Genomic DNA, 21,004 nt, shown 5'->3' with positions numbered 1-21,004 from the left:
TCCCTCATAGTCATCCCATGGACAAGGACATGGTCAACTAAAGTGGCTCGAATTTCATCCGAGACTGACTGTCTTCTTGCCCTTGCTCTTCCCCTTCCTTGTCGCCGTTGTTCTCCACCTCCACCTCCTTCACCACGTCCTCCTCCTCCTCCACCTCTCCCTCCTCCTCCACCACCTTCCTGTTGTCCTAGACCACCTCCTCCTCCTCTTCCACCACGTCCTCCTCTTTCACCATGTCCTCTTTCTCCACCACGTCCTCTTCCTTTGCATCTCTTTGGATCCATTGTTTCAAACCTGAATGAGCTGACTTTGGCCCTTTTATCTATCCATCGCAGGTTCTGATTGGTGTGTGATAAATTTTGACTCCTAGTGTTTCCACCTGGTTAATTGTGTGCTAATTGAGCTCAAGCTATGCTGACTTACAGTTTTTTCTGATTGCTTAAGCACATTTTTTGTAACTATTGGCTAATTTTGCAAAACTCTTCACACAAATAAGAAAACCTGTCACCCAATAATCAAAACATTGTAGTTCTCTTGCAAAAGCAAACACAGCTAGATTAACTCTTCACACCTTCGTAAAAATGGTGTTTCCGTATCAAACAGTACACACAAGCCATCATCTACTAAGCACACAATGCGCCAACTGCACACTGATGGTATGAATACAAAACACATCTGGCTTTTGCTTTCTCTGTGCACAAGGTAGGCTATGTCAGTTTGAGCTCATACTTCTGTCATAGATCCATAAGCATAGAGGGATCCAAACTTCAAGTACATCAAAACAAACACAAGTGTTTATTTCCAAGTATAGGATTATTTGCAGTCGCCATAATGACTATATGGGTTACTTGGTCTGCAGTGAACATGCTTCCTCTGCCCCAGCATCTGGTCATCTAGCAATTCTGTAAAGTAACAATTTCAGTATTTTCACATCAATGGTATTGGTGTGTTTCTCATTGGCATATGGCAGTGCTACAAATCTTTGTGCGAAGTGACTGTACTCACCGATTCTCATTTCAAGATGTCCTTATGGTACTTTCTACAGTGTAGCGGCTCGAGTTAGGCTGGACCCGTTGGCCAGCTACCCTCAGGGTCATTCCACGGTTGATTACATGGTCCACTATTGTAGCTCTGATGTCATCAGCAATTCTATTTCTTACTCTTCCTACCCTTCCTCTCCCCCCTCCTCATCTTCCTCTCCCCCCTCCTCGTCTTCCTCTTGCTCCTCCTTGTCCTTGTCGTCCTCTTCATCCTACTTCTTCACCTCCACGTCCTCTTCCTCGGCCTCCTCTACTTCTCACTCTTTCTGCTCCCTCCATTGTACTCCGCACACACAGCTTACCTGTATTATAGTGCTTAGGCTGATTGCAAAGTGAACTAATTATCTAAAAAAGTTTTCACATGTGAAAGTGTGCCAGACAGTTGGCAAATTAGTGTTAATGATAGCCATACATGTGTATACTTTTGCTAGGAGTGTGTTGGAAATTTGGTAATTGAGTGTTGTGCAGTGAATTGTGCCTACAGTTTTGCAAAGTGTGTGTTACAAAATTGCAAACTGAGTGCAAAGCAGTTTTTGTGCTTTTAGTTTCGCAAACTCAGTGAGTGGTTTTGCTATAAGTCTGAATAGTTTTAGAGATTGTGCTACAGGAATCACAGTTAGGGTTTAAGCATTCAGAAAAAACTGTAAGTTAACATTATTGAATGCTAGTGCTTTCTAAATGACTACATGGTGTAAGCACTGTAAAATGTAGGGATTTGTGTGTAGAGTTTTGCAGTAACAGTTCACCAAATTTGAGTCATGTGTCAAAGCAGGGAATAGTGTTTATAGTTCAGGGAAATGGGTGAGCTTTTTGAACAATAGCGTTACGGTTTTGAAATTTTAGTTTAGAGGCCTGGTTACAGTGTTTAAGCAATCGAGAAAAACTGTAATATGAATAGACATCTGACTATTTTACAGGATAGACAATATAAACATATTTTAAATTAAAGGAATTGAAATGTACATTGTGCCTTGGTTTAGTGTCTGGAAGAGTCCTGTCTGTCAATTATAGAGGATGTGGGAGGGCGGGTGTGTGTGTTTAGGGCACGGATGGCTTGGGGATAGAAGCTCCTCTTGAGTCTCTCTGTCCTTGCCCGGAAGATGCGGAACCTTCTACCAGATTGCAGAAGTTGGAACAGTTTGTTGCCAGGATGGGACGGGTCCTTCAGTATCTGCGCTGCTCTAGGCCGGCATCTCCTGGTGTAGGTGTCCTGAAGCGGGGGGAGAGCAATCCTGCAGCAGCGTTCTGCTGTACGGATCACTCTCTGGAGAGCTTTTTGGTCCTTCACACAGCTGTTCCCAAACCACGATGTCATGTTCTGTGTGAGGATGCTCTCCACAGCGCCTGTATAGAAAATCCTGAGGATCTTTGGAGAGACCCTGAACTTCCTCAGTTGTCGTAGGTGATACAGGCACTGCCTAGCCTTTTTGGTCTGGACCTGAATGTGGGCAGCCCATGTCAGGTCTGAGGAGATGTGGACACCAAGATACTTGAAGGACTGCACCCTCTCCACTGGAGCTCCATTGATGATAATGGGCTTGTAGTCTCTGTGCTGACTCCTTCTGAAGTCCACCACCAGCTCCTTGGTCTTGCCGACGTTCAGCTGGAGGTGGTTGTCCTGGCACCACGATGCCAGATTCTTCACTTCATCCATGTAGGCCGCCTCATCGTTGTTGGAGATGGCACCCAACACCACTGTGTCGTCAGCAAACTTCACAATGGTGTTGGAGCCATGGGTGGCCACACAGTCTGAAGTGTAGAGGGAGTAGAGCAGTGGCGAGAGGACACATCCCTGAGGTGTTCCTGTGTTGATGGTGATGCTGTTGGAGAAGCACCTGCCCACCCTCACCACCTGAGTTCTGCCAGTGAGGAAGTCCAACACCCATGCACACAGACGGCTGTTAAGTCCCAGATCCCTGAGCTTTGTGAACAGTCTGCAGGGCACTATTGTGTTAAACGCTGAACTGTAATCAACAAACAGCATTCGCACATAGTTACCCTGTTTCTTGTCCACGTGGCTGAGAGTGGTGTGTAGGACGTGGGCGATGGCATCCTCTGTGGATCTGTTGGATCTGTAGGCGAACTGCAGCGGATCTGTGGTGTCTGGGATGGAGGAGGAGATGATGTTCTTCAGCAGCCTCTCAAACACTTTCATTACTACCGAGGTCAGTGCAACTGGCCGGTGATCGTTCAGGGATGAGGGTTTGCTGTTCTTGGGCACAGGGATGATGGTGGATCTTTTGAAGCATGTGGGGACCACAGACTTCTATAGAAAATGGATGGATGGATGGATATTAAGGGAATAATCCTAACTACAGAATGCTTAAAATCAACACATTGTCCCTAAATCATCAAAATCCCATCCTTCATACCATCCCTGGCATATCCCCTGAGGGATTTTATGTTATATGGAGTCCAAAATAAGCAGCAGTGATTGACAGTTCCTGGGTCCAAACCAGAAGTACAGTTTGTAGGATAGTTGAAAAACATATAGATTAATCAAATCCAAAAAAAAGGTGTCCTGATAAACAAAAGACGGATTTGACGAATTGCACATCATAACGTATTTTTAGTTATGCTAACAGTTCCTTCAGCTCCAATCATGCTAAAATTACAATTCTAGTGTAACTGCTAGGGATTACTTACTGAATCTTTCTTCTTCTTTTTTTTAAATGCTGTTCTTTAGTATAGCTCTATATACAGCACATCCATATTTGGGGATCAAGCTAAGCTTGACAGACTCATGTGCTTGGTAAGATATGAGAGAGAGCTTAATGAACTATCAACAGCAAAACCTAAGATTCTAGTTAGAGTTTTGAGTACAGAGAAAGTCGCATGTGTGACCGTGATTCTGTTCTTATGCACCTTTTCACAAATCTCATTTTAATTTTCACAAGTGTGTGAAATATGTTCCTATCTACATAATTATTTTTTCCCACTCTTTACCCAATTTGATGCATTAATCCTACTATGATGAAAGTGTCCATTAAAAATTTGGAAGTTCTGACTGGTGGACTAATAATTGGCAAGTGAGGGTAAATGTGATAAATACAGATCAAAGTGAGTAGATCATTTCACTTTAACATGTTTTTTTTAAAGTCTCAATGGGGAATGCATCTGACCAAGCTAAATGTAGGCATACATATGTGTGTGTTTGTGAGAGAGAGCGAGTGTGTGTATAAATGCCAGGTTTTGATCAAAGAATTGGTTTAGTCACTGGACATGTAGCAGGGAGCAGCTCTGTCTTTGTAATTATACTAACAAGTAGATGAAGCACCGTGACAGCTCGTTTTAGTCAAACATTTTTTTCTACTTCATTTCTTTTATATTTTAATTCAAATTTCATTCTTTTCTGTTTTGTCTTTTTCAGTCTATCGTTTGTATCCTGAAAAATATAGTCATTGTGCAACGGACTGTTTCCTTTTTTGGATCAGATGTGAAGTGTCTGTTACCATACTCCCTTTAAACTCTATTTAGCACAGCATTAGCACATGCTAAGTAGCTACCAGACAGCAGGCTATGAAGTCTGGAGTCATAATCTTCTGAGTGACATCTCAAGAAGGCTTTGCTTCCAGTCTGTCTCTCCTCTCCCTTACTCCCTTCTTCTCTCCCTCCACTTCTTGTCTTGGTGTTTCTTTCCTTTTTTCCTCTCTTGTTGTTTTCTCTAGAGGGCTGTCATCAGAAGTTCAACACAAGCTATGTTTCTGGTGTCATTGTTCTGTGCATAAAGACTTCTGCCTTTGAGCGAAGCATCTTGATGTAATAGGGTCAGCAATATTTCATCATCAGGATTTCAAGGACTTCTCCAAAGAAGTCCGTTTTAATTAAAACATTTTGCTCTCATGTATCCCAAACTCAATTTGACTGCTGTTAGTCAAGTAAGAATAGCGTTTATTAAAACAAAAAACAAAAAAGTTTGGGAAATAAATAATGAAACACCCGAAGGTAAAATCTGCTTGTGTCTTTGAGGTGAAGAAGTTCTCCTGAACATTAGATGTCTCTTTGTCTTCTGTCTCTTAATTGTTGTGTTTTTGTGTACCTGCTGTTTTAGCTGTTTCTTTTGTCCCTTATTTTGTGTCCTCATTCTCCTTGCAAAATACTCTGTCCTGCATCTTCTCTCCTCCATTCAAGCTGCCCTGCAGAGACGAATGTGGTATTGATCTAGATATATTTATAGAGCGTGATGGGGAGCGTGAGCGGGATTTCTGCGTGACAACTCCAAGAGCACTGGGGGGTCTTGAAGGATGAAAAGTGGGTGATCAGCCTCACAAACTGCAGGAGTGTAAATGATGTGACTCAGTTGGCTTCAAGGCAGCAAGCTGTGTGGGGAACTTTAAACGTATTGCTTTGATACAGCTCACTTTGAAAACTTGCACAGCTTACACAACCCCAGTAACTGATTTATCTTGGTCCTGAATGTAGTTTCAGTCTTCTTTAGAATAAATTCTAGATCAAATGTAATATTGAAGATTCTAGCTCTGCTGGATTAGGCGATGGATGTAGTTGCTGGTGGTAACAGTAAATGTGGTCTAATAGTCACAGAATCCTGGAGGAAACAAACACTTCTTGAGCCTGGACTAAAACAGACACAACTAGTGTTTCTGTTTATAGCACAACCAGACACATTTATGTTCATTCAATATTTGGTCTCTTTTCATCACGCCAAGAACAAATGTGATCTGACTTTGTCTCATGCCAGTAACTCTGTGCCAACAGCACAGCTAAGCAGCTTTGCTGTGATGGCACAGGAAAGTTGTTAACCTGGCTCATAACCTTCTTCCATTCCCGTTCATCAATTATTCTCTTCTAAACCACCTTAACAACTTGTTTGTTTTTGTACATAAAATCAACAGCTGCTATTACTTGTAATTATGGATTGTGGTGTCAAATATTTTCCTGTGACCTCACAATAAAACTCACCCAGTGTTTCACTTGGTGAAGATGCAGCAATGGCTAATGATTTTTGGACAGTTGGTCAGCTGGTCCTAAATGCTGCAATAATTTTAAGGTGTTTTTATTTTGTGGCAGTTCTGGTTAGCGTTATAACCTTAACTTATAAGATAAGAGGCAATATATAGTGCAATTATACTGTTGTTACTAGTATCCAGGAGAGTCCACATAGATGGTATGCCACATAGACCTGTACCAAGTAGTTGTTAACTGCTGCTGTGATGTGTTCCACTGATTTGTAATGTCCTGTTTTGATATTTCTTGGTGTTTTAGAATCAGAAATCAGATGTGACATAAGAGCAGTGGAATCTGACTGTAAAGCTACACGTTCACTGGCTACTGTAATGACATACTTGTGTAATAACAAGTGTTAATAGAGGTCAAGTCAGAAATCCTTTTTCTATTTTGCATAGGACCTGAAGTCTTTTTGTAACCACAGTAATTGCCCATGGTGACCATTATTAGGAATGCAGGTTTAAGGTACTTCTGTACTGACATCACTTTCCATGATACTGGCATGTGTGTTTTGGACACTCCATGAGAGTCCAGAGTTTTCACGTTACCCCACAGTGAAGCCAAAAGTTTGAAATCTGAATCCTGAATGGGGAACAAGCTTAAAGAAATAGCAGCTCCCCTCACTCCTCACACATAAAAAACTTTCAGCACCTCATCTCCTGTCCTCAGGCTGCAGTCTGCAGCTCCTCTGCACTATGTTAAAATAGCTTGCTGTGCATTTCCCACTAAATAGACAGATACTCGGCCTGAAGCCTTCAAGGTTCCTTCCTGGAAGTAAATAAGCTCTTCATATTTTGGTTACGTACACACCCCTTAAGCTGCAGTCCTGACAAACACCTATATATAGATAAATTATAATAACTCATGCTCTCATATGGGTGAACACTGACAGCTTCCAACACCTACCAAACTATAGTTACCATTATTCAGGAGAAGAGAAGAGGACATGCATGTCACAGTGATTTATTTACATTTAGATATCACATGTTTATTTGAGTTTAACTTAGTTTATATTCCATGCTGTCTTCAGTATGGTAACACCCGTCCACAGTGCTATGCAAACAGGCAGAAGTAAAATATTCTTCCCTCATGATGAATTACTGCGGTGCTTAGTTCATTACTAGATTCATGTCAAGTCAATGGATTTTCAACAATACCTGTTTAGACTGTACTGAAGCATGCTAAATCCACTGTCACCGTGTTGCACTGCAAAGCTTGAAACTCCACTATGCATTATCCGTGACTTCAGGGCTCAGCTGTAGCTAACCTACAGGAAATACTGATATGTACATAAGTACGTTGTCTTTCAAGAAACCACAGGAAACAATGCTACTAGGTAGCTACATTGTAGCAGGTAGCTGTTCACTCTGTCTGCCAACTGGTGCCACACACCTGGATTACAGTGGATTCTGAACTGGAACTGCGGAGTCTTGGGTCAGACAGATGAACAGTGACTGAGCTAAACAATAACAGGTCTAGTAAGATTTTAGGCAGTCCAGAAAGAAGGTGTTGAGAAATGAACAGAAGCAGTGAGACTGCAAATGTTGCTCAAGAGGTTAAGGTGGAAGGTGGGTGTGAGGCAACTGTGTCCTCAATGAAATGATGACCTTATTTTCCTCTTTTGCAGATTTTCAGTTAAAGAAATGATCAGAAAGAAATGTAAAGGAAATAAAAAAAAAAATCCAAATAAACTAGAAAAACAACATGTTTTGTTGTAATTATCATCATCATTATTATTATGTTTTTTTTGCAGCATGCCAGAATTGAAACTTGACATTACTGCTCTTGGCTTCCTTACTTATCATTCTTCAATTTTCATCATTTCAAACATACTGAAAAGCACCCTAAAGGTTATCTCACGGCACAGACTTGTTCAAAGCACTTTCTTTACTATGATGATCTAAGCAGAAAAGTTGTAATCTAAAGAGAGTTCTTCATAAATTTTATAAACTGAAAAGACTTATTGATGTTTGGTGCGTTGAATTTCAGAAGAGTCTGATATATATATATCATTTTTCTTTTCTATTTTATTTTAGTTCCTTCTTTGTTGCGTTCTCAGTGTTTTTTTTTAAATCCCTATCTTAGATGAATTTCTCCTGTTACATCTTTGTTTCACCCTCAGACTGCCTCTCATCAAAGGCTGAGGACCGACTTTTCAGGAAGCTGTTTAGACGATATAATCAGTTCATCAGACCAGTGGAGAATGTCTCTGACCCAGTCACTGTGGAGTTTGAGGTCTCCATCTCCCAGCTGGTTAAAGTTGTAAGCTTTATGCACACACACACACACACACACACACACACACACACACACACACACACACACACACACACACACACACACACACACACACACACACACGGGTTTTTGGGTTTTTAAAGACTGTAATGTAATGCTGAAAGTGTTTTAAGCATTTTTCTACATTCTGCAACTGTCTTGTTTTATGTATTTGTCCAAATGTATCTATGCATTTGTCACTCATAGCAACTTCTCAACATTTTATGATAGTCTGTGTGAACAGTGAGTTGTCATTCCAAGAACATCTTGATCACATTTCCTACCTTTGAAACTGAAGAGCAAGAAGATAAGCCGTGGAACGAGAGAAATGAAAGCGTAAAGTGAATGCAGACTTTATTTAGTCTGTTCAATTTCACAGATTCCAAAAATGCCTCACAGTGTTTTTATACAATGCTGCTGTGCTTTGGCAATGTTAAGTTCAAAACTGGCGATGGAGGTGGGGGTGCTGTGCAATCCCCAGTGAAAAGAGGTTTTCACCTCAGAGTGGAAATCCTGAGATTAAGAGGAAATTGCCAGCAGGGGCCTTTTTCCAGACTGGATTGTGAGGTACCTCTATCTGCTTGCTCAGCGAGGTGAGATTAATTTAAAGGTGAGCGCCTGGATGTGAATGTCAGGGTGTGGTGGCACTGCATGAATGTGTCATTATGTGTGTGTTTATGCACACATTTTCACCTGTCTTTTTGTCTTCAAGACATGGCTTTTACAAAGTTCTTTAAGTCGATTCTGTATAATGTAAAAACATTAAGACTGCAAATCAGAACTGAATAAGGACAAGGCGTAGAGGATGTAAACTATGTAACCTTTTCATTTATTACTTGCTCACTATTGATCCTGTCGGTTAATCATATATAACAGAGGACTAAGATGTGCACGTTTCTTGTAGTCCCTCCAGTAGGCTGAAGCAGCAACACAGTCTGTCTCACACATGCACAAGCAGACAGACACAAACACACCCACATCTGCTGGCTAATGAGCTCTTTTCCTACTCTGTGTCTCTGCAGGATGAGGTGAATCAAATCATGGAAACAAATTTATGGCTCAGGCATGTGAGTAACCATGTACACACACAAACACAGATAAACACATCACACACAGCATGCATTAACAATTTCACTGACCTACCTTACAGTTGAGGTCTGCAAAGAGCCGGGTAAGTGAAGCCCGACGAGGTTCATATGTTCTAACACATTGTTTACACGTACTAAGCAGTATGGGATGCTGCAGTCTGTCTTTTAGCTGTGACTTAATGTTACATTTAGTTGGAATAAACAGGAGAACACGAGTGGATAAGAAAACAAAGACAGCTCACATAAACACGGAAATGGAATCAGCCCAGTGATCAATGTTAGCATTATTGCTAGTCACGCTCTGCAGCTCAGCAGATCTATAGCTACAGACCCTGAACTCTTGACCTCACATTGCCAACCAATAACATTTTCTCTCTTTCACCTCGTTGATAACATTTTGTTTCCTCTTCCCTTTTCCCTCCACTATTAATCTGTGCTTAAAAGATTACAAATACTTCTTGTAAGCATTATTGATTTATTTTTATCTTTCTTAAATTGGTGGCTAATTGCTCTACAAAGCCAAACATTTTGTAGAATCTGATGTGATTCAGTGGTGCTGCTATCCCCGAGCTTTCCAATTAAAATATATTGAAATGCCTGTATAGTACAATCTCATATATTGTTTGTAATGGCGTGGCTGTTTTGTTTACAACAAGTCCTTGCTAATGACAAGCAGTGCCAACACCACAATCACTGACAAAGACACTGGATCACAGCAGTGGGTTTACAGTGGAAGCCACTTTAGAAATCTGCCCCTTGATGTATTTATTGCAACTGTTCTGCAGTTTGACTGCAGGGGATTCTTTATTCAATAGCCTTAACACAATATTTTTAAACATCCTAGCTGTGTACTCTTTGAAATCTAGCTCCACTGACTACTTTATGTAAGTGGGAGGAAAACTTTAATGTAATACATATACATACAGGTTCTTTGAGTACTGTAGATATGTAGACACATTCAGGTGGGCACACGGGCTTAACCTCATGGTTCAAAGTAAGCTTCTATCAAAGACTAGAGATGCCATCAGTCTATTAAAAAATCTAACTCTAAACAAATAAATAAACAGTGAAATACATGTTGAGTTAAATATGCATCAAAATGAACAAATAGCATTTCTCCTTTAAGTTTATTAAGTAGGCAATGAAACAAGTAGAGCAAATAATAAAACCTATTTCCTAATTAAGCAGTGATAACATCTTTGACTTGGTCTGCCCTGAAAAAGCCTCAGTTTTCAGGATGATACCTGCATATTAATCAGTCTTGAGTGAGTGATCAGTAATTATGATGGTTACTCATTTCCTCAACAAAAATCAATAAAGATTCAGACAACTGAGCATCTCCCAAATATCCAAAAACATAGGTTTGGCACAACATGTTGCTATTTATAACTAAGCCAATGTATTACATATTTCTTTAAAACAAACATGTAATCCCATTTGCTAAATGTGTGGAAAATACATGAAAAGTATATAGAGTACACAGACATTTTGCATTCTTTGAACCATAGTTTGGGTTAATATTCTCACTATTCCTTTAATTGTGACGAGGAGAAAAAACTGTGCTTTCCCAGAACGCTGGACGTCCAGTGGCATAGCCACAATATAACCATAATTACACTGGCAAGCCTATTGTTGTAAACAAACTGCTCTGTACCTGTTTACTGAGGCTAAATAGACTTATATTTTCCTTCTTCTTTCTATTTTTTATGCTGAAATTTTACGGTCACAACAAGCTGCACAACTGAGCCTATCATGAATTACATCGTTAGCCAATCACAATGCAAACTCTCAAATGAAAAAGGCAGTGTTGCATGAAGTGGTTAATTAAACAGCTTCCAGGTCATAACTGGGTATTAATCTGCCTTTCTAATGAATGAATTCATCTTGAATGACATGCAGATAGCCAAGACTAATGGATATACAGCTCATGAAATGCTGCCTACGGATATGTTGAATGCACTCTTCCTTTATTTCTGTCAGGGAGCTATTTATTCATACGCCCCGTCTCTATGCGCTGCTCTTTATGCAGGCTATTGTTGATATCACATAGTGTTATTTTGTCACTCACGAGCTAATGTAGAAGCAAATGAAAGCCTTCAGATTTGTTTTCTCTATAATACCCTTATTTAGCACTACTGTAAAAGATCAAAGAAAGTTCTGCCTGCAGTATAAATATGTTTTTCAAAATATTCCCAAGAAGGGGGATGTCTCCAGTGACTAATAATGTCTGCAGCACACAATGCAAAATATAAAGCAGATGGTTGAATCCCGAGTCTGGTAAAACTGTTTTTCCCTTCCCTTCCGTCAGATTTGGAATGACTACAAGCTCCGATGGAAGCCTGCAGAGTTTGACGGGATTGAGTTCATTAGAGTCCCATCGAACAAGATTTGGAGACCCGACATTGTGCTCTACAACAAGTGAGGCTGTCAACATCATAACACTCATAAATTATATAGCTTAGCTGGGATCTCTGTTATGGCAACAGTATGCGATGCAATCAGTGATTATAACATAACAATTAAAGCCATAATAATGGCCAAAATAAAAATAACTATTTAAAAGAATTCTTTATAAAATGCAAAGGTGAATGATTATATTGATTTATTATTATTGTGATTTATATTTTCCTGCTTGTAAGTGTCCGTTTCTTTACACCCAGACCAGAATATGTTGGAAATTTTAAACTTGTACTAGTAAATGTTTTATTACCAATAGATCTTACATAGAGGTAAAACCACTCAGACTTTTCAGTATAATATTAGAAGTGTTTTATATTCCTCTTCTTCATTGTTTTGGCCTGCAATTTTAATGTGGGTTTGCAGGTTTCGTCCTAGGTTTATCAGCCCTGTTTCCAGCAGCAGGCAGATGTTTTTGTTAAAATAACTCCTAAACTCAGTGTACTGACCAACGCCAAACAACAAACAGATCATTTAGCTGCTCTAATGGTGGTAGAAGAGCAGCTAACTGTGAAAGGTGAAGAAGTGAAATAAAAATAAACTGTTGATATGTATTTATCACAAGTCAGCAGAAGAGATGTTCCAAATGAATGCTAATGTCGCTTTTGCGCAACACCTAACATTTTCCCCTTGCTCATGAATCTTGCGGGTAATTTTAAAAAAAGCACTGACAAAGAACCCTCTATGTCATTTCAGCATGAGAATAGCCTTATTACAATATTGCATTAATGGCCATATTCTCTGAAGCACAAATGTCTTTTATACCTTCAGAGTTTCCAACAGAAAATTCCGTGAAATATGCTAATGGGACTCCCTATTGTTCAGGGTCAGTTTGTGCTGCATTGTATTCTCTCAGTTTTAGCTCAGTTAATTGTAGACTCATTACTTCTTTCTACTTACAACAAAGGTTCATATTGTTAATCAAAGGTCGTTTTGTGTTTCACAATAATACATAATGCAGCTTTATTGTTCTCTACTATTTAATCCTAATAATCCTTTGTTCCATAACTGCTGGTTTTATCTTCTCCCCTTTCTTCTGTGCCTTTGTTTTCTCCTTGCGTATTCTCTCATTGTTTGACATCTCTACCTTCCACCTAACCTCTGTGTCCTATTCACACCACACGTCTACGTTCTCATGCACTGTTTGCCATGGAAATGCATTGTACGCCTTGTTATACATTCACGTTTGTCTTACACAGTGCTGTAGGAGATTTTCTGGTGGAGGATAAGACCAAGGCCTTGCTGAAGTTTGATGGAACTATCACATGGGTTCCTCCAGCAATTTTTAAATCATCTTGCCCAATGGACATCACCTACTTCCCCTTTGACTATCAGAACTGCTCTATGAAGTTTGGGTCCTGGACTTATGACAAAGCCAAGATTGACCTGGTACTTATTGGGTCCAAGGTCAGTCTTTGTAACTGCATTTAAGCCTCGTATAACAATAAACTATCTATTTCATTTTTATCTCTTTCTGCCTAGTACAGACTTCATTCCAGTTAGATACAACAGGCATTTCAAACCCATTAGTTTTTTTTTTAATTCACTGTTTATTTTATTAAAGGGCACCTCCATCAATTTTACACAAAAGGTCACTTTGCAAGTAATGAAGAGCTCTATTGGGTCTGTAAAACAAGCTGTATAATGTCTTCTGCAGCCAGTGGCACAGTCAGAGAACCATAACTTCAATGGGGTTCGACAAAAAAGTGATATGTGGCAAATTGCTGTAGGCCAAAGTAGTAATTTCTCAGGCATGACGGCCATATAGAAGTATAGCCTGGAGTCTCAAATAATAATCATTTAAATGAAATCCTTAGTTGAGGAAAATATCTGGGATGGTTGCTATAATGTGTTCTTTTTAAAAAAAATGTGGATGAAGCTGATAAAATAACTACAGTTTTAATGGTGGTCAAGAATGGGTTGCTGTTATATGCAAGCCCGTTTCCGCCACAAAAAAAAGTAACCATAACTCGAGTTATTAACTCAAAATTTCGAGATTTTTTCTTGAAATGTCGACTTATTAACTCGAAATTTTGAGAAAAGTAACTTGAAATTTCGAGTTAGCTCTGCCAATCAGTAATCTATGTGGAATGTGCACTCAAAACCAGATCACAACAAATTGCCGCTTTCAAGAGTACGTTCGCTGATAGTAACACCATGTAATTCAGCTAATAACACAAGGATTTCATAATTTGTGAAGCCACACTAAAAATAATCAGCAATTTGTGCATTCATGACTGGCTGTAATACTGGTAGCTTAGCTGTAGCACTTGTAGCTGAGGGCTTCAGCTTCCGGGTAACAACGAAATGACGTCATTTATGTAGATTACTAATTGGCAGCGCTAACTCGAAATTTTGAGTTATTAACTCAAAAGTTTGAGAAAATTAAGTTGAAATTTCGAGTTATAGATACTTTTGTTTTTAAGTTTTAGTGGCGTAAACTATTAAAATATGTCTACGTGGGAACAATTTCCTTAGAAAAAGAGTTCTGCAAAAAAAAAAATTCTGCTCACTGGTAAAAAGACAGAGTTTTAAAGACCTGAGCATCTAGGAAACAGTGTGAGTTCCATTATTAGGAATATAAAATCAAGCATGCAGAAGACCACATAGGGAACTAAAAGTTGGTGCTGCTTAAACACTTATTTTAATTAACTTCCTGAAAATGCAACAGTCATTGGTAACTGGATATAGCAAGTTTGTTTAATTTATTCATCTGCTATTCAAACAGATACAGAAAACAGGTGAATTTTAAGATTAGCATTTAGAATGTAACTGTTTCATGCATTAACCACTTTGCTTGGACCTAGGGGAGGTCCAGTGGATAATCAGTGGCTCCATGACATTTTTTAAATTCAAAATTGGTTTGCAACTTCTTGCAAATCCCCATTCATCATATTTACCTGAAGAAAATAATGCGGGTTATACTAACAGAAAAGGGAGCCTTTTTAATATAGCTTGTTGATTCTAAATATGATTTTTTTTCTTCAGATTTTGTGATTTTTAAGATCTTTATCCATGTATTAGGTGAACCTGAAAGACTTCTGGGAAAGTGGCGAGTGGGAAATCATTGATGCTCCAGGCTACAAACATGACATCAAGTACAACTGCTGTGAGGAGATCTATCCAGACATCACCTACTCCTTCTACATCCGGCGTCTGCCACTCTTCTATACCATCAACCTCATCATCCCCTGCCTCCTCATCTCTTTCCTCACAGTGCTGGTTTTCTATCTCCCATCTGACTGTGGAGAGAAGGTCACGCTCTGTATCTCCGTCCTGCTCTCCCTCACTGTGTTCCTACTTGTTATCACAGAGACCATCCCCTCCACATCGCTGGTCATCCCGCTCATTGGAGAGTACCTGCTCTTCACAATGATCTTCGTCACACTCAGCATTGTCATCACTGTTTTTGTGCTGAATGTACATTATCGCACACCAATGACCCACACTATGCCGGGCTGGGTGCGCTCGGTGTTTCTCAAAGTGCTACCGAGGATTATGCTAATGCGGAGACCGATTGATGAGAACAGCAAAGTTGGGGGGCTGGACAGCAGTGGGGAGGCAGGAGGAGGTGGAGGGGGAGGAGGAGGCGGAGGAGGAAAAGGAGGGAGAAAACGGAAGAATAGCTTAATGCAGGTAAGTGGTTTTGCTCACAAAACATCTGGTTGTTGAATGTATTGGAAGTATTTTCCCTTGGTGTTGGGGTCATTACTCAATACAGTCATGTATTACACAGAACACGTTTCTTAAAAGTTGTGCAGTATGTTACTTAATTACTCTCAGGAGAAAGATATTTGTTATGGTACTCGTTACGTTACTTTCATGTTACTGATGAATGATCTGAAATACACCATCTCATAATTACAAATTAACAATATAAACCTACAGGCTACAGCCCCGCACACCAACACAAATCCCTGTCCTAATGAGGACACACGTGATCTTTTAGGTATGAACACAAAGCTGACAACACAAAGCAAAGATGAAAACCAGCATAAAGAGACTTTAAAGTGATCGTCACAGTGATTCTACTGTAGAAACACGAACAGGTAGAAACCAGAGGCTGCAGCCTGACTGCTCATGTTAGCATGCTGTTTGTGCAGATGCTTGCAAAGACCCAAAGTTGTGTTAGCAGCATAATGCGGTTGTTTCTGTTCTGGATGAAGTTTCCACTTTATTGTTGAACTCTTGTCCTTTTGTGCAATGAAAATAATAAAAATTTAAATGTAATGTCCATATTTTTGTTCTCCGGCACATGAACTGAAATCAGCTGATTTCAGGGCCAGTGCAAGTGGAATCGATAAGCTGGATCAATAGGCAAACAGACCAACAATTCCAATAAACTAAACTACTGGGAAGTGGTTCTTCACAAGAACAGTGTCTTGATTCCCATCCCTAATCCTAGCCGACAAAAATAGTTTAATGATAAACTTTTTTGATTCGGTTTATCACAAGTGATGTAGGTCAGTGTCAGTGACAGCTGTCGTTCCGTTATTTGCACTCAGGTTATGACTCTGTAGCAGGTCCAATAATGCTTAGTTAGCTCTGCTGCAAAGTTCACGGTCTCCGTGACAAACAAAGCCTTACACTCTTACAAAACAGTTCTGTCACCGATCATGGAAAGAGAGCTTAGTTCAGGGGTCTCAAACCCTGCGGGCCACTTGCATCCCACGTCACCCCTACTTGTGGCCCATTTATTGAGTAAGGTGTACACTTATGTCTGCATTTTTATTTTGTTAAATACGAACAAAAGTATAGCAGACGTGTCTGCCCGGAAAGAGAGTACCAATTTGTTTATTTGGTAGTTAAATGAACTAAATAGCTTCAGTTAGTTAAGATTGAGAATGTGCAGTTTTGTCTTGTTATACAATATTTGAAATAAAAAAAGAAACAAAACACTACATTTTTGGAAATATTTGTGGGTGTTTTCTTGTTTTTTTGGTTAGTTTTTTTGTACTACTTGAACACTAAGCTTCAGTGAAAAGGAACAAGTCCTTCCTTAATATCAGTTGATGCTTGACTGCTTAGCTCACTTAAATATCTACATATGAAACAAGCCAATGTCTATTTGGAAATAAAGGAGGGCGTATAAGTTAATCTTAATTGATTATGATTCCCAACAGTTTGGAGGAGGATCACTTAACTGTCTGGAGTTTGGTGAAAGCAAGCTCTCAACTATGGAGGGCTGCACTGGAAAGAAATGCCCCTGCCCTTGCCAGCATGGGAAGGAAACCCCAGAAACCCCAGACCCTGGGAAGATGACACGTCAGCTGAGTCACCAAAGCATCAACACAGTCGTGGCCTTTTCTGTGGTGTCACCTGAGATTAAACAGGCCATCGAGAGCGTCAAGTACATTGCTGAAAACATGAGGAGCCGCAACAAGGCCAAAGAGGTGAGGCATTCTCATCATTTGTCCGTGGACAGTAAGAGTTAAACAAATCAAATAGATGTTCCTATAGCAAAACACACTCACAACAACTCACTCAGGTTTCCATTTAAGACTTATATTAACAAAATAAAAAAATGTATTTAAAAAGAAAAACATAGCATGTGCATTTCCTTTGCCCTCTTTGGGTTTCAAAGTAGTTGATAGGACAGTGGGGAAAGGGGTAACTGCTGTCATCTAAAACATCCAAGTAGAATTTTACTAAAATAAAGGTCAGCAAGGTTGCAAAATTCATATACATCAAATTTAGTTTAGCTTATCTATCCTCTTTCTGTGCACTGAGATTATAAAAGAAGTCCCAGTGTGATGAAATCTAAATCCATCATTACCATTTCTCATTGCATTTCTGATTCTTTTGTTTGTGAAAGAAGGTCTGTGCCTTGGCTCTAGCTCCAGTAAACTAAAACGGAAACATTGCTCCATCAAATAAGATAACTTGCAGCTGTTTTTTGTTGGTTATTCTCACAGTATGATGTTGAATTTAACTCCAGTTTATATGCACATTGTGTTTCCATTTGACTAAAACACAGTTTGACTTTGGCTTTTCTATTTTAGTAAGCAAATACTAGGCATACATTTGTCACACAGAAGATACATTGTTCCAGTAATTCTGTACTTTATATAAATGTACAGACGTTCATGGAAAGCAAATACATAGTAAGCATCCATAATGTATTTATGCAAAACCACTCCATACTGACAAAAAAATATGCTGGCAGGGAGAGCTGTTGTATTGTTGCAGAGTGTAACCTGCTCTATAAGTTTACAACAATGTAAGTTAGAAGCAAATAATTTTAGATTTGCACTGAACAATCTCCCTCCTCTCTCTGTCAGTTATAAATAAAGTGGGTGAAATCTCCCACAAGGCAAAAAGGAGCCTTTGATATGCAAAACTCATGCCTCAATCAGCTTTGTCAAAACGCCTGTTGCTTATTTATTTATTTTTGACGTTGTGGTTTGAATGTGATTATCATAGTAATTTCTCCCTGTGTAAATTATGTATCAGTTTTCTGTTGACTTACGAGAAATTTTCAGCTGTTCTCTCTTCTATTATTTCCGTCTTCCTTTCCCCCCACACTTTCTCTGTGTTACACTTCACCTCATTGACTCCTGTAACCTCAAACACACTGAGATATTGAATCACGTGCGTCTCTCTCACCATGCATGCCTTTTCACCTGCTTTTAAATGATCTCTGTTCATGTTTATCTCTCATTTCTAACCACTGACACTGTCTTTTTACACCTCTTATTTTGTCCCCTCCCTTACTTACAGGTGGAGGATGACTGGAAGTACGTCGCCATGGTGATTGATAGAATCTTCCTTTGGGTATTTGTGACCGTGTGCGTCCTGGGAACTATGGGCCTGTTCATCCAGCCTCTTTTTGGCTTTTTCTCATAACTGCTAGCCCGTCAGGGTCCTCAGTCACCCTGTGCATAGACCAATCTCAAACAAGTAACTAATGGACTCTCAGTTCTCTTCCGACAAATCAAAAGACAGTTTAAGTCCTAAGCACTATCTGGTATTCTGGTTTTGCTGGTTTTTTGTGTTTTTTCCCTTTGCAGCAAATAGAAATAAAGAAACAGTGAAGTCTAAAATGTTCTCGACACATAAGCTCATCTTTCATGGTAAAACAGATTTTTCTATAACTCCTTTTTTACCTCTTGACCATGTTTATTCATTTGTACTTTTAAAGTATCTTTAATACAAATATTGGACACATAATGATTTCCTGTGTAGCTAAATTTGTTAACAGCCTCAGAGACCGAGCTTTGTGGGTAAAATTCTAGCATTTGCACCCTCCTAAAAAGCAAAACCAGTCTACCTTATTACTCAGATCCATTTAGCTCTCAAAACATACATGCTAACATCTATATCGCTAAAATTGGCTCATCGGAACTGGGCTTTTCTAACCAGTGAGTGATCTTACAATCGTGACGTCCAACTTTTATAGTCCATAGGGGCAACGAAATTCACACAGCTTAATTTTGACCTATCTTTTCCTTTTGGGAAATTTTGTATACTGCTTTCATAAAATTTCTGCCTCTGGCAAAAAATAAATGTGATAAAGAAGTCAGAAACTCAGATTCATGCCTCATCCTTATTTTGCCAAAATATGTAATTGATTGTTTTTTGTATTGTAATAGATTTCTGTAACAGTCTGGCTCAGCTCAAAACTCGGCACACTGAATATTCCTTTAGGACTGGAACTCGGACATTCAGCAGATGCTTGGAACTTTGTACTTCCAGCAGAGATGATACAAAACCTGAACTTAACCCTGCAAGATTCCTCCTCTCAGCTGACTGATAACTGTCATACCCGTTACCCAGTCTGATTCATCAAGAATTCCACTGTCAGAGTCATCATGCTTGCTGCTTTTTTGTGCCATTTCCAATTACAGTTGAGACTACTGGCATGCTTGGCAGTGCTTTTACAGATAAGGGCAGGCTGTTCTTCTATTTGTAATCAGAAACCATACGTTTATAAATGTTCCACGAGGTAATTGGTTGGCCTGGTAAATATTGGATTAAATGGTATTTGATTAGTTGCTCCTGAAATAGCATTACATCTATTAATTCATGAGAGGATTCTATCATCCAATTCCATGGCGACTAATTTAATCTTCTTTTTTCTTGTCACTTTTGATTATTATGAAACACAAACGTGATGAAAGAAACATGTATCACAGAAGTTTTGATGGCTTTGACCTATGGCTAATGATATATTAATCTGAATTTTGGTTTTGCACATTGTGAGATGAATGGTTTAATATTCATAAAAATCAAGATTTAATTGCTCTGGCTTTACTGCACAGCTCCATTTTTATCTCTCTCTCTCTATATATATATATTTATATATGAATTGTACAGCAATATAAGCTTAATTTAATTTAATATGTTGAATTTAATTTATCCTTCTTTTTCACATCATATTATATTATATTTTAATGTACCTGAAACAGACAGCCTTTGCTGAAAGAAGCAAATATTGTTTTTGCAAAGGAGCTTTGCCATTCTTTGTCAGACTGTCTGAATTTCAAAATAAAACGAGCATTTCTTCAAATAAAAGGGGTTGCATTTAACAGAAAAGGTTTGCGATGATGCTAAAAAAAAAAATCTATGACTTAATTAAACCATTTTTAAAATATACACTGACTTACACTGTTGCATATGTGTGTCATTACTCTAACAAAAAGCCACCAGAGGTATAATCAAGCCCGTTGTTATGTCGTATGGAAGAGCATGTTGTTTTGTGCTATTCAGACATAATTTTAGTGTTAGGGTAAAATGCATAATTACACATGACATTGCCATATAATCATGATTATCAGAGGGTCAATCTCCCAGCTGCACATAGCAGTCATTGTTTGAATATTGCAATGAGTCAGTAATTCTATACTTAATGTTCCTTACAGAACACATTCATTTGCAGACATTTTCACAGCTGTGTTTTTTCTTCTACAACATAAAGTGAAACACCTCTTTGGGACTGTTAGCAAGAAGTGATATCCTGCCTTTTGCTCTCAGCTGGGAAGAACTGGAGAGTACTACTTAGTGCATACATTTCACGTAGTTATGACCTTTAAATAAATACATTGCAAAATAATTGTGATAATAAGTGTCATATTCTAAATTATGAAAAACCTGCTTCATATGTCAAACACATTTGGATGGTTCACCTCAGAAAATTCTGCAGTCTACACTAACCATTGCATGTTGTTTGTAATTGTC

The 21,004-nt window shown here is 39.0% G+C and overlaps 1 protein-coding gene across 1 annotated transcript in view; it reads left to right on the top strand.

The window, feature by feature from the left end:
* LOC113023676 (neuronal acetylcholine receptor subunit alpha-3-like) overlaps positions 1-20,699 on the top strand; it is a 28,987-nt gene extending 8,288 nt beyond the window's left edge. The window contains exons 2-8 of the mRNA XM_026169931.1: positions 8,128-8,267; positions 9,305-9,349; positions 11,679-11,788; positions 13,027-13,234; positions 14,852-15,463; positions 16,951-17,220; positions 18,548-20,699. Coding sequence (XP_026025716.1) covers positions 8,128-8,267; positions 9,305-9,349; positions 11,679-11,788; positions 13,027-13,234; positions 14,852-15,463; positions 16,951-17,220; positions 18,548-18,673 — 1,511 coding nt within the window. The 3' untranslated portion in view covers positions 18,674-20,699. The remainder of the gene's footprint in view (positions 1-8,127; positions 8,268-9,304; positions 9,350-11,678; positions 11,789-13,026; positions 13,235-14,851; positions 15,464-16,950; positions 17,221-18,547) is intronic.
* The last annotated feature ends 305 nt before the right edge of the window (positions 20,700-21,004 follow it).

This window comes from Astatotilapia calliptera, chromosome 6, assembly GCF_900246225.1.
Source record: "Astatotilapia calliptera chromosome 6, fAstCal1.2, whole genome shotgun sequence".
Taxonomy (NCBI): domain Eukaryota; kingdom Metazoa; phylum Chordata; class Actinopteri; order Cichliformes; family Cichlidae; genus Astatotilapia; species Astatotilapia calliptera.
Note: the sequence above shows the minus strand (reverse complement) of the source record. Positions and strands in the feature narration are given on the sequence as shown.